Raw genomic sequence first — 13776 nt, 5'->3', positions numbered from 1 at the left:
CGTGCTTCTCCTGGTCTCCCATGTGCACTCCCTGGCCACAGCAGAGAGCTGGCCTGGAAGAGGGGCAACTGGAACAGAATCTGGTGCCCCGACTGGGACTAGAACCCGGTGTGCTGGCGCCGCAAGGCGGAGGATTAGCCTAGTGAGCCGAGGTGCCAGCCATCCTCATAGTTCTTACACCATGGGAACCTGAAAACTAAACATCTGAGATGCCTATGGCTTAAAGCAAGACCAGAGTCACTAGGCAGATGCACTTCTCTGCACAAGACAGCTTCTCAAAAAAGTCTGGCAGACAACGGAGATCAGACACTCACTGAACTCACCAAACACATGTTGTTAACATGGACAATGCTGACCTCATGACTTATTTCCATATAAAGTGCATTTGTGAAAATACTCCTGTCAGAAAAATTACTATCAAAACTCTGGTTGACTTTCTGAATCCAGGGAATCTCAGAATGGAGAAATGAATGAATATCTATGCCTTTTTTTTTTTTTTTTACAGGCAGAGTGGACAGTGAGAGATAGAGAGAGACAGAGAGGAAGGTCTTCCTTTGCCGTTGGTTCACCCTCCAATGGCCGCCACGGACGGCGCACTGTGGCCGGCACACCGCGCTGATCCGAAGGCAGGAGCCAGGTGCTTCTCCTGGTCTCCCATGGGGTGCAGGGCCCAAGCACTTGGGCCATCCTCCACTGCAATCCCGGGCCATAGCAGAGAGCTGGCCTGGAAGAGGAGCAACCAGGACAGAATCCGGTGCCCTGACCGGGACTAGAACCTGGTGTGCCGGCAGCGCAAGGCGGAGGATTAGCCTAGTGAGCTGAGGCGCCGGCCTGAATATCTATGCCTTGAGGCTACATGCTGCCCATACAAACTGCCAGGGACACAGTCCAGCAGGGGAGTTCCCGGATGTCCAGGACACACACAGCCTCAGTCATTGGCCCATTATTTCAGGATTCGACTGAGTCTTTAGGTACTGAGCCAAAAATAAATCTAATAGAACATAAAGATAAAATTACCGGCATTTCTTGCTTCTCGTGACAGTTAAGATAGTTAATTTCATGCATCAGCTTGGTTGGGCCGCAGTGCCTAAATAGATACTTGGTTAGATATTACTCTGAATGTTCCTGTTTCTTGGACAAGATTAATATTTAAATTGGAGGACTTTGTTTTAAGCACATTACCTCTGAGATGTGGATAAGACTCATCCCATCAGCATAAGGCTATAACTGGACAAAGACTGACCTCAGAACAAGAAGGAATCCTGACAAATGTCTTTTTTTTTTTTTTTTTTTGACAGGCAGAGTTAGACAGTGAGAGATAGAGAAAGGTCTTCCTTCCATTGGTTCACTCCCCAAATGTTCGCCATGGCTGGCGTGCTGTACTGATCCAAAGCCAGGAGCCAGGTGCCTCCTCCTGGTCTCCCATGGGGTGCAGGGCCCAAGCACTTGGGCCATCCTCCACTGCACTCCTGGGCCACAGCAGAGAGCTGGCCTGGAAGAGGGGCAACCGGGACAGAATCCGGCACCCCAACCGGGACTAGAACCTGGGGTGCCAGCACCGCAGACATAGGAATAGCCTAGTGAGCCACGACGTTGGCCGGAATCTAACAATTTCAATTCATTATCTGTAGCTGTCACTTTATAAAAGCTATCACTTTTTTGGTCAACCACATCTATCTGCAAGAGCAATTGTCAAAATGTGGTCCCTAATTCAACACCAAAACATCTGGAAATCTGTTAGAAACCCGCATTCCTGGGATCGCCCTTAGACTTCTTGAGTCCATCGCTGGGGAAGTCAGGTCAGCAGTCTGTGTTTTAACAAGCCCTCTAGGAGATTCCGATGCATGAAAAAGTTTGAGAACCTGTTATCTCTGGTGAAGTCAAATATCCTAAGTATGAGACAGAAATGGATCAGGAAATTCTAGTTGGACTCTAACTACTGTGGATTAGGTGGAAGACATTTGAATTAGTTATCTGTCCTTTTTTTTTTTTTTTAATTTTTTTGACAGGCAGAGTAGACAGTGAGAGAGACAGAGAGAAAGGTCTTCCTTTTGCCGTTGGTTCACCCTCCAATGGCCACTGCGGCCGGCGCACCACGTTGATCCGATGGCAGGAGCCAGGAGCTTCCTCCTGGTCTCCCATGTGGGTGCAAGGCCCAAGCACTTGGGCCATCCTCCACTGCACTCCCTGGCCACAGCAGAGAGCTGGCTTGGAAGAGGAGCAACCAGGACAGAATCCAGCGCCCCGACCGGGACTAGAACCTGGGGTGCCAGCGCCGCAGGCAGAGGATTAGCCTATTGAGCCGCGGCGGTGGCTCGTCCTTTTTCATAAGGCATTCATTCAAAAATGCTTTTCCAACACTGTCTTATTAAGAATTACTTAATTTCAAATGACCTAAAATTTCCAATGCATTCACAGGGTTGTTCTGTACTCACCAAGACAAAGTGTTTATGGAGGGCCAGTGACCAATTCCCAGGCAAAAGTTACAGGTTGAATGCACCATATTATACACTGCTAAGCTTTGGATTAAATTTGGAGTTCCTCCATTATACAGGACATAAAAGCTAAAAAGGTTAAAATACTCATTAATATTTCCAAAAGTTTTCACTCCATTACAGTAAAATTTGCCAGTGGGAAAAAAATCTCACCAAAGCAGCGATTCCTCTGTTAATTTGATTCCAGCTACTAATGGGCATTACCATTCCTTGTAGAGGGGAGATAAATACCTCTAAACTGTTTAATCATGTTCTGATGGTTTTCGATGGCTTCCTTTAAGATCATTTCAGGCGGGTCCATCTTCCACTGCCACTCAGTGCCCACAGGATTGGTGTGATGCCTGGGAACAAGACGCAAAGTTCTGAAGGACTCCTTACCATGAGAACTTGGCTAGTCATAGGACACAAGGTGCTCTGTAAAACCACAACGTCTGGACTGCTTTCCTCCTCGGAGCTCATCTGTTTAGAGCAATATTTTCCTACTTACTTTAAGTCATGACACCAAACAGAAAGGGGAGGACAGAGAAGTCCTTCAACATCTCTGTTCAGGCTCCAGCCTCTAGCCCCTGATTGAGGTGACAGAACATTCACTCATGCTTTTTTTTTTTTGGTAAATTTTTGTTTATTTATTTGAGAGGTAGAGTTACAGAGAGAGAGAGAGAGAGAGACAGAGAGAAAAGTCTTCCATCTGTTGATTCACTCCCCAAATGGCATCAAAAGCAGGAGCTAGCCTGATTCAGATTCCAAGCCAGGAGCCAGGAGCTTCTTCCCGGTCTCCCACATGGGTGCAGGGGTCCAAGCACTTGGGCCATCTTCTACTGCTTTCCTAAGCCACAGCAGAGAGTTGGATTGGAAGAGGAGAAGCCAGGACTAGAACTGGTGCCCATATGGGATGCTGGTGCCACAGGTGAAGAATTAGCCTACTACACCACAGCACCTGCCCCCCCTCCTGCTTTTATAAAACCATGTTAACTGCACATATATGCAAACACAAAGCAATCTGTCACCACCACATTAACACCGTCTAAGTCAACATGTCATAAAATGGGTGTCAGGAGAGTTCGAACCTACACTTGGAAATCTTATGAGAAATTTCTTTGAGAAAGAGGGCCTCTGGTTTTAAGCCTTGGGAGGGGAAAGAAACTCCACTTGAAAATGTTTTGCCTACATCCCCTATGGAGCAAGAATGGGGAGACAGCAATCAATCAAGGAGCTCATGAGAATGGGTGTTTTGTTTCACTCTGTTCAACAGGAGAAAACACAAGTGTGGCCCTGGCCTGGCACTTTCTGCAATCAACACATGTGGAAAAGTCGCATTCTAAATCAGTAAGTGTGGATAGTAAATGATGTCTATCACTGCACTTCTCCTTTTCATTCAAGTGTTTTGCTGGTCCAGCTCCACTCACAAGGATCCACTCTCTTGCTATGTTCCTGTATCTCACCAGTAAATTTCTGAATCTCCTTGAGAAGTCTCCACATGTCTTTCTCCAATACTTTCCAAGGTCTGAATTGAAACTTGCTACCCAGGCCGGCGCCGCGGCTCAATAGGCTAATCCTCCGCCTGCGGTGCCGGTACACTGGGTTCTAGTCCCGGTCGGGGTGCCGGATTCTGTCCCGGTTGCCCCTCTTCCAGGCCAGCTCTCTGCTGTGGCCAGGGAGTGCAGTGGAGGATGGCCCAAGTCCTTGGGCCCTGCACCCACCTGGGAGACCAGGAGAAGCACCTGGTTCCTGGCTTTGGATCAGTGCGGTATGCTGGCTGCAGCATGCTGGCTGCAGCGTGCCGGCTGCAGCGGCCATTGGAGGGTGAACCAACGGCAAAGGAAGACCTTCCTCTCTGTCTCTCTCTCTCTCTCACTTTCCACTCTGCCTGTCAAAAAAAAACAGAAAAAGAAAGAAAGAAAATCAAACTCAAAATAATGCAGTGTTTTTAAAGATACATGTTATTGGGCTAGCAATATGGCACAGCAGGTTAGGTCACCACTTGCTACACCATCATCCCATAACAGAGTGCTGGTTGCAAGCTTAGATGCTCCACTTCCGATTTAGCTCCCTGCTCAAGTGTCTTGGAAAGTAGCAAAAGACAGCCGAGGTGCTTGGGCCTCTGCCACCTATGTGGGAGACAAAGACGGAATTTCTGACCCTTGGATTCAAGTTGGCCCACACCTGGCTGCCGTGGTCATTTGGGGAGTCAACTAACAGATGGGAGATCTCTCTCTCTCTCTTTGTCTCCCTTTCTATCTCTCCTGCTTTGTTTTTCTGCCTTTCAAATAAGTAAATAAATCTTTAAAATATATTTTATGCATTTTCTAAAAAAAGAGTTAAAATTCTCCACCAATATGAAGATAGAGTAAGACACAGGCTGGAAAGTATTAAATCACTTCAGTTGTTACAGGGAGAAATGATGAGAACCAGCCGGGTAAGAAAATGGATACAGTGAGTTACAGAAAGGAAGAAATTTCCAGCCTAGGCCATTAGATAGCTAATGGTGCCATTACCCCAAAGAGGAAGAATGGGTAACACAGAGCATAATAAATTCCATCATAAGGAAGCTAGGCTCGGAGCACCTGTGGGTTATCACACAGAATAAATCCCACAGGCAGCTGGAAATGAAGAATGAAAACTCAGAGGAGAGACTGGGATTTGGAATGAGGTATTTAAGCGTCAGACTACAGGAAGCAATGAAGCCACGGCGAGGGTATACCACGCCTACCGCCATAATGCAGTGATAACAGCCGGTCAAAGGGAGCCAGCGGGAAAGCGTCAGTTAAAGAACAAGCCACAGAAGAGCTAAAGGGAACCTGGGAAGAAAGGATTCAAGGGCGGCTGGGGTCAGGACACAGAAGGACTCGAAAAGACTGGCACATCTGAATCCCACAGAAGATGGGGTCTTTCTTGTCCAGAATGCTTTGCTGGAATTCAGTGGAGATAATCAAGTCACCTCTTTGGACCTGAGAGTAGGGGAGCCATGACTGAGCATACAGTGAGTGGTAATGGAGATACGAGTTGGCCTCGAGAGAGTGGACTGAGGAGCTGAAGAGCAAGTAGTTGCCAGGGAAGCAGAAAGATGAGTGAGTAGCAAGAACAAAAGAAGAAAACAATAATTTACATCATAGGGATCATGTTCTAGAACAACACAGTTGAAATGTAATTTAGTTGAAAACCAACAGTAAAAAGCACTTCCCGAATCTAAATTATATGTAACATTTAAAATAGGAATTGTCATTTGGTATAGTATTAAGAAGCCGCTTGGGATGCGCACATCACATGTCAGAATGCTGGGATTTGAGTCCCCAGCTCTGCTGCTGATTCCAGCTTCCTGCTAATGCACAACTAAGAGGCGATGGTGCCAGCACCATGGCTCACTAGGCTAATCCTCCGCCTTGCAGCGCCGGCACGCCGGGTTCTAGTCCCGGTCGCGGCGCCGGATTCTGTCCCGGTTGTCCCTCTTCCAGGCCAGCTCTCTGCTGTGGCCAAGGAGTGCAGTGGAGGATGGCCCAAGTCCTTGGGCCCTGCATGCCATGGGAGACCAGGGTAAGTACCTGGCTCCTGCCATCGGATCAGCGCAGTATGCCGGATGCAGCACGCCGGCCGCGGCGGCCATTGGAGGGTGAACCAACGGCAAAAGGACGACCTTTCTCTGTCTCTCCCTCTCACTGTCCACTCTGCCTGTCAAAAAATAAAAAAAAAAAATTAAAAAAAATAAAAAAATAAGAGGCGATGGTGATACCTCACGCAGTTAGGTCCCTGCCAACTTCATGGAAGACCAGGAATGATTTTGAAGCTCCTGGCTTTGGCCTGGCCCAGTCCCAGCTGTTGTAGACATGTAGAGAGTAAACCAACAGGCAGGCTGGCGCCGCGGCTCACTAGGCTAATCCTCCGCCTTGCGGCGCCGGCACACTGGGTTCTAGTCCCGGTCGGGGCGCCGGATTCTGTCCCGGTTGCCCCTCTTCCAGGCCAGCTCTCTGCTGTGGCCAGGGAGTGCAGTGGAGGATGGCCCAGGTGCTTGGGCCCTGCACCCCATGGGAGACCAGGAAAAGCACCTGGCTCCTGGCTCCTGCCATCGGATCAGCGCGGTGCGCCGGCCGCAGCGGCCATTGGAGGGTGAACCATCGGCAAAGGAAGACCTTTCTCTCTGTCTCTCTCTCTCACTGTCCACTCTGCCTGTCAAAAAAAAAAAAAAAAAAAAAAAAAACCCAACTGGCAGGAAACCTCTGTCTGTCTCTGTCACTAAGCCTTTCAAAGAAACAGATTTTCAATTGAAATTTAAAAAAAACAGAGAATTAATTACAGAAGTGAATGTGTGTTGGGCAGAAATTGGTTACTATAGGGGCTGGCTTTGTGGTGTAAAGTTGCTACCAGTAGTGCCAGCATCCCATATGGGTGCCGGTTCGAGCCCCGGCTGCTCCACTTCCGATCCAGCTCTCTGCTATGGCCCAAGTCCTTGGGCCCCTGCTCCTGCGTGGGAAACCTGGAGGAAGCTCCTGGCTCCTGGCTTCGGATCGGCGCAGTTCCAGCTGGTGCGGCCAATTGGGGAGTGAACCAGTGGATGGAGGACCTCTCTCTCTCTCTCTCTGCTTCTCCCTCCCTCTCTGTGTAACTGTGACTTTCAAGTAAAATAAATAAATCTTTAAAGAAAGAGAAATGGTTATTACAGCTCATGGAATATTTGGTCACACGGCCACCAAGTTTTGCTTACCGCCAGCAAAAGACACACTTATTTGCACACGCCAGACTCGGGGTGGTTTCCATGCAGCGATGGCTTTCAATGCCATAAAATGTATGTTTATAGCAACCTCCTCTCCCTCGGAGCATTGACTGTGACAAGAAAGAAACAAGGAGTTTCAATAAAATCATCAAAGCAAAGAAAGAAAACACTAAGGCATCATTTGTAACAAGAAACCATGTGTTTTAGAACCATAAATACCCCTACTAGTTATCTGCATGATGCAGAAAATTAGTATTTTCACATTACAGTGTGTTGATAGTGCTTTGGATTTTCTAAAACTCAATGAAATAAACTTGGGATTCGTTAAATCTGAAAGCTCTGTAGGGAAAACCACTGATGCCTCTGTTTTCAAATCTACTCAACTGCCTCAAATAATATTAGTACAACAATATATAACGTCAGGGGATAGATAAGACAGGCTCCTAAGAAAATGGGGAAGTTCTCATACACAAAAGTATTCCTGTTTTGAATAAGGGAGGGTGAGTATGGAATGAATCCCGGAAGACACTTTCTGTCAACTGAACAGGTACATTTTGAACCTATTTCAGACAGCCGAGGGGACAAGCAGTCTGCATATAAGCATGATTATTCCCAAAAGAATAGTATTTAATGTGAGGGGGGAAAACCCATACAGATAGTAAGTAAGAAGGTAATTTGAAGGTATTATCTCAGACCAACTTATGATTGCAATCAGGATATTATCAAGCTTTTGATGTTATCTTCAGAGAGATGCATCCCAAAGCTTTGTGTAAGACAAGCTTGATTTCTGTAACAGTGAAAGCAGCGAAACCTGAGTAGGTTATGCAAGAGGTAGTGACGATTTGGCCTAGTGACAGAAATAATATGAAATTAATAACTGCTATAGCAAGCAAAGAGAATGAAAGAGGACATACAGATGGGTAGCCTTTACATACACACTTACACACATACATCAGTGTGCTAATATTATAATACTGTCTACAATGAAAGAAAATTATACAAAACCCTACCAGCTTAATTATTTTACCAGTTGATCATAAACTTACATTTTTTGTTGTTGTTCTGGAAAAAGGAGTTCCCTTATCCATCACAGTTAGTACACAAATTTAAAAACAAGAGAGAGAAAGTAAAGGAAAAGTACAGCTGAGGAGTACCCTGCCTACAAATTATCCTCCCAATTCCTAACAAAACATATCAAATGACATACAAAACATTTAAACCTGGCAAAGGACACTGGAACTAAAAACAAAAGCCCACCAAATGCCAACACTATAGAGTAATTTCCACCAAACACTATGACAGTGGAGAAACGACATTGATGAACCACACACTTTTTTATTGAGAAGTTAATATGTATTGTTATGAACTAAACTGTGCTTTCCCTCAGCTCACACTGATGTCCTCACCTCCAATGCAACTGTATTCAGACTTTAAGGAGGCAATTAAAGGTTAAATGAGGTCCCAAGTGTGGGACACTAATGTCATAGCCCAGACTGTCAGTGTCTTAACAAGAGGAAGAGAGACCGAGATCTCTCTGCCTGCACAGAGGAAAGGTCACATAGAGAACAGAGCATGGACGAACAGGGATGGATGGAACAGCAACCTGGGCAGCCTTGCAGGACCACGGAGAGCTTTCCAAGGGGATTCACAAACTGATTACCAAAGGGCTGAAAGTTACAAGGATAGAACATGTGTGAATTGATTTTATCTTTAAAAACTATCGCTTTATAAAGTTCATTTGAATCTATGATCCATTTTGAATTAATTTTTACGTAAGGTGTGAGGTTTAAGAGAACTCGTTTTTGGGGGCTACAATTGGTTGGTTGGTTACTTTTCTTGCTTGCTTTTTGGCCCATGGATATCCAAATGCTCCAGCAATTTGTTATAAAAGGTAATCCTGGGCACCGGGTTCTAGTCCCAGTTGCCCCTCTTCCAGTCCAGCTCTCTGCTGTGGCCTGGGAAGGCAGTGGAGGATGGCTCAGGTCCTTGGGCCCTGCACCCGCATGGGAGACCAGGAGGAAGCATCGGGCTCCTGGCTTCGGATCGGCGCAGCACGATGGCCGTAGCAGCCATTTAGGGGAGTGAACCAACAGAAGGAAGACCTTTCTCTCTGTCTCTCTCTTACTGACTGTCTGTCAAAAAAAAAAAAAAGAAAGAAAGAAAAAGATATTATGGTGTGAACTTCTTCGGCTTTATCCTTGTTGAGATTCACTAAGATTCCTGAATCTATAGGTTGTCCACTATTTCTTCAAATACAGTCATGAGCTGCGTAACATTTTAGTCAAAGACAGGACCACATATACATAGCCACATACAGTTTTAAGGGAGCTGAAAAATTTCTATTGCTTAATGACATCACCACAGCCATCATAAAATCGCAGTGTATCACGTTATCCACATGTTTGTGGTGATGCTGGTATAAACAAACCTACTGTGATGAAAGCCATAAAAACATATAGCACATATATTGCACAGTACATAATGCCAGGTAATGATAAATGACTACATCACTGGTTTAAGTATTTTGTAGTTATATTCTTATCATAGAGTACAGTCTTTCTCCTTATAAATCTTGCTGCAAAACAATATGATACATTATGCTGGCAGCAACCACGTACCACTTATCCACCACACATCGTGGCTGCATCAGGAGGCCACATGGAGTAGTTCTCCTGCACTATCTAGGTCCACCTGACGACGCGGTGTTCAGAATGGGTCTCCACTGTGAGGCGTCCCATGCCTGGACTCTTTCTCGTTCACCTTTCTCCAAGGACATAAATGTGGCATCTCTTAGTACTGTCCTAGGAATATCCAAGGTTTTTCTTAATGTTTTCATCCCAACCTATTTTTGTGTCTTTATTCAGACTGGGTAAATTGTATTGATCTGTTCTGCTCCCAGATAGTTCCATCCATCTGCTAAGGTCACTGACCCTATCTGGTCATCTCTGACTGTTGAGCTCATCTGTGGTTTTTTTTTTTAAATTTCAGTTATGATTCTTTTCAATTTTATAATTCTCTTTTGGTTTCTTTTTAACTTCTATTTCTTTGCTGAGTTCTATTTATTTGTTTCAAGACAACTTATAACTGATTGCTGCAGCATTTTTATGACAGCTATTTTAAAATCCTACTCAGTTGATTTCATCTGCTGTTGGTGTCAGTTGATTATCTTTTCTTATTCAAGCTGGATTTTCTTGATGCTTGATAGGATAGGTGATTTTTTTTTTTTTTTTTGCCTAAATTTTTTACTTTAGCAGGTAGTCACTTTGTTTCTAGCATACAGATCCTGGCCTATTTGAGTGTGTTGTAGTTCCAACAGCAGCTTAATGTTTAAAGTCCTTGCAGTATACTTTATCTTGGGTTGCCTGTGGTTCCTGCTGGTATTGCGGGGTGGGGGTGGGGGGGGCAGAAATATTTTCCGCAGGTTGGCCCACTGGGGTCTCTCCATGGACAAGGCTTCCCAGCCTAGGCTACTTCAGCAGAGTTCTTCCAGGCTGTGCTCTCGGGCAGTATCTCCAGGTAGAGAGAACAGTCTCAGACTGACAAGGCTGAAGAGGCTACCTGTGGAGCAGTCCCCTGTTAGTCCCCTCTTGCAAGTGTCAGCCAGCCAGCACAGAATCCTGGGTAGGGACAGGGAGACTCAGCCCGCAGTGATGGAGAGAGAGCACTGCCCAGGCCTGGCCACGTGCTGGGGAGTGGGGCCTCTCTCTCTCTGCTTCCACTTGGCCAGCCTGCCATCTCCTGACATGGAAGAGGAATTTCAGGCATAGGAAGGGAGGGTGGGCACTTGCACTGGCTGCTTTTTATTGGTGAGAATCGCAGTCGATCCCCTGTGCCAGTGCTAACAGGCTTGCCTGGTCCTGTGGAAGGGACTCCCATTTTGAGCTGGGGAAGAAATGAGCCTGCCGAGGTGCAGGTTAGAGCAGGAAACCTCCTTGCTTTAGGTGCACAAACCTTCTCCTGCTTCTGTGTCGTTCCTCCACTCGTGGTGGCCCAAACCAGAGGGCTTCCTCTTTCTACCCTTCAGAGATCTTGCTGGGTTGCCTCTTGTGACTTTCTTCAGGGTTTTTAGAGAGAAGGAGCAGGAATAAAAGGGCTTATGCCATCTTGCCCAGACCAGAAAGCCCTAGACATTACATTTTGAAAGAACTCCCATATCTGAAAATCAGTAGGATAGGTGGGTCAAAAAGGAAAAGATCTGAGAGTAATAAGCACTTAGAACTAAAAGGGATCATGATATGAATGCAGGGAAAATATACAGAGATAGCTTCAGATTCATTCATTCATGAATTTTTGTCACAAAGACTAATAAAATGCAAATGTATGGGACCGGAGTTGCGGCATACTTATTTAAGCTGTCACCTGAGACACTAGCATCCCATATGGGTGCTGGTTCAAGTCCTGGCTGCTCTGCTTCCAATCTAGCTCCCTACTAATGTACCTGGGAAAGCAATGGAGGATATCCCAAATGCTTGGTCCCCTGTACCCATGTGGCAGACCCGGATGAAGCTCCTGGCTTCATCGTGGCCCTAGCAATGGCTGTTGAAGCCATTTGGGGAGTGAACCAGCAGAAGGAAGACCCCTAGCTTTCCATCTCTCCCTCTCTCTCTGTAGTTCTTTCAAAGAAATAAATAAATCTTTCTGAAAAAAAAAAAAGAGGAAAATAAAAATGCAGCTGTAGTCCAGCAGAGCTCAGAGACTAGACTAGACTCTGCACACATCAATCATGGGAAGAAGGTACTGGGGGATGGAGGGCGTGTGTGGGGGACAGTTGGGAGATAATTCCCTATGGGTCTCTCTCTGAACAAATAGAGACACTGATCACTGGTTGGCTTTTTTTTTTTTTTTTTTTTTTTTTTTTTTTTAAATATTTGAAATGCAGAGTGACAGAGAGAGATGGCGATTAAGAGAGAGATCTCTCATCTGCGGGTTTATTCCCCAAATGGCTACAATGGAAAGGGCTGTGCCAGGCTAAACCAGGAGCCTGGAACTCCATCCAGGTCACCATATGGGGAGCATGGGAGCCAGGCACTTGTGCCACCATCCCCTGCTTTCCCAGGTGCATTAGAGGGGAGCTGGAACAGCTGGTTCTTGAACTGCTGCTCATAAGGAAAGCTGGTGTCACCGACAGTGGCTTAGCCCACTGTGCCACAATGCTGGCCCCATGGTTGCCTCCTTCTCCACTATCTTTCCCAAAATGCACAGTGAAAAGCTCTAGAAGACAGAGAAAGCAGCTCCCTCTGAAGCAAATGGCAGGTGCATTTCTTGTCTGTTATGATAAAGGTAATGTACTCCAATGAGGTCAAAGTTGGGCAGGATTGCTGCCAATTATAAAAGATCCATGTGCCCTAGCCTGGGGTTCCTCTTTCATGTGCAGCTATTGCCTGGGCCCCCTGGACTGGCTTTATAACAACTAGGGCTCAGGAAAAAAAGATATTCCAGCTACTGCTATTACTTGCATTACCCTGGTCTTGTCTGTGACCAGGAGGCTCATGTCTCCTGTCAACATCCATGAAACTGTGGCAGGCTAACTTGCTAGCTTCCAAGTAGGGTAAAAACCCAGACTTCAGTTTTTCAGAGTTAAATTCAGAGATCAATGACCTACAACCCAAGAGCCAAGCTGAGCCCTCTGCCTAGTTTCGTAAGCAAAGTTTCAATGGAGTTGTCACCTCTCTTCATTTACTGATGGCCACCTCTGTGCTGTAATGGCAGAGCTGAGTCTTGCCAAGGAGATCATGACCCACAAGCCTAAGACAGTGAAGATCTGGCTCCTAAAGGAAAAGTATATCGACAGCTAATACAGAAATGTATTTCCTAATCTAGAAAAAAATAGATTCCAAAGTGATCAAATCATAAAAAGACTATTTTCTAAGCCCGTAAGAAAGAATCCTGTAAACTAAAAAACAGCAAAAAAAAAAAAAAAAAAAAAATCACAAATGTAAAAGGAAATGAATAAAAATGATGAAAATGTAAAATTTACATCAAAAGTTAAAGGGTAACAAAGACAAATATTTTTAATTAATGGCAGATTCATACTTTGTTAACAGTTTTAACACAAGTTCATAGAGAATTGCAAGAACTTCAGTATACACTTTGAACTGATAATGTCATTTCTAAGACTTCATGCTAAGGACACAATCTAAATGCAAATAAAATTTCATTTTTCACATAGTAACAAAAACATATTCTTCACATAGTTATAATTAGGGAGCAAAAAAAAACCTGGAAAGAGCCTCATTACCACCAGGCGAACGGAAAACGCAATGATGGCACATTTGTTAAAAATTGCAGCTATTAAGAATTATGCCTGGAAAACATTTTTAATAGAAAAACATTTAGGTTACAATGCTACAAAAAAACCCACTTGATACAAAATTGTATAAACAATATGATACAACAAATTGTATGTATAAACATATGCAAAACTGAATAGAGGAAAAAACACCAAAATTTCTGCACGATGGAAATATTTTATTTTCATATTTTCCTTATATTTTCTAAGGATATGTTATTTTCATAAAGAACAGAAGTAAAAAAATTTTTTTGAGGACAAGTGATTTGAATCACAAACCTGGAAAA

General features: G+C 44.9%; 1 protein-coding gene across 3 annotated transcripts in view; it reads right to left on the bottom strand.

Annotated features, from left to right (window-relative positions):
* Positions 1-13776, bottom strand: part of LOC100354908 (S-adenosyl-L-methionine-dependent tRNA 4-demethylwyosine synthase TYW1) — a 210166-nt gene that overhangs the window by 130008 nt on the left and 66382 nt on the right. For 2 of the 3 annotated variants that reach the window (XR_011384574.1, XM_070064498.1), the window contains exon 10: positions 7192-7310. Coding sequence is in view for 2 of the 3 variants with exons in the window: in XM_070064498.1 (XP_069920599.1) it covers positions 7192-7310 (119 nt within the window). In the remaining variant the exon portion in view is untranslated. Of the gene's footprint in view, positions 1-2726; positions 2837-7191; positions 7311-13776 lie in introns of all 3 variants that reach the window. The other variant, XM_070064497.1, reaches the window with a different exon arrangement.

The sequence above is a fragment of the Oryctolagus cuniculus genome, chromosome 19 (genome assembly GCF_964237555.1).
Source record: "Oryctolagus cuniculus chromosome 19, mOryCun1.1, whole genome shotgun sequence".
NCBI classification, from domain to species: domain Eukaryota; kingdom Metazoa; phylum Chordata; class Mammalia; order Lagomorpha; family Leporidae; genus Oryctolagus; species Oryctolagus cuniculus.
Note: the sequence above shows the minus strand (reverse complement) of the source record. Positions and strands in the feature narration are given on the sequence as shown.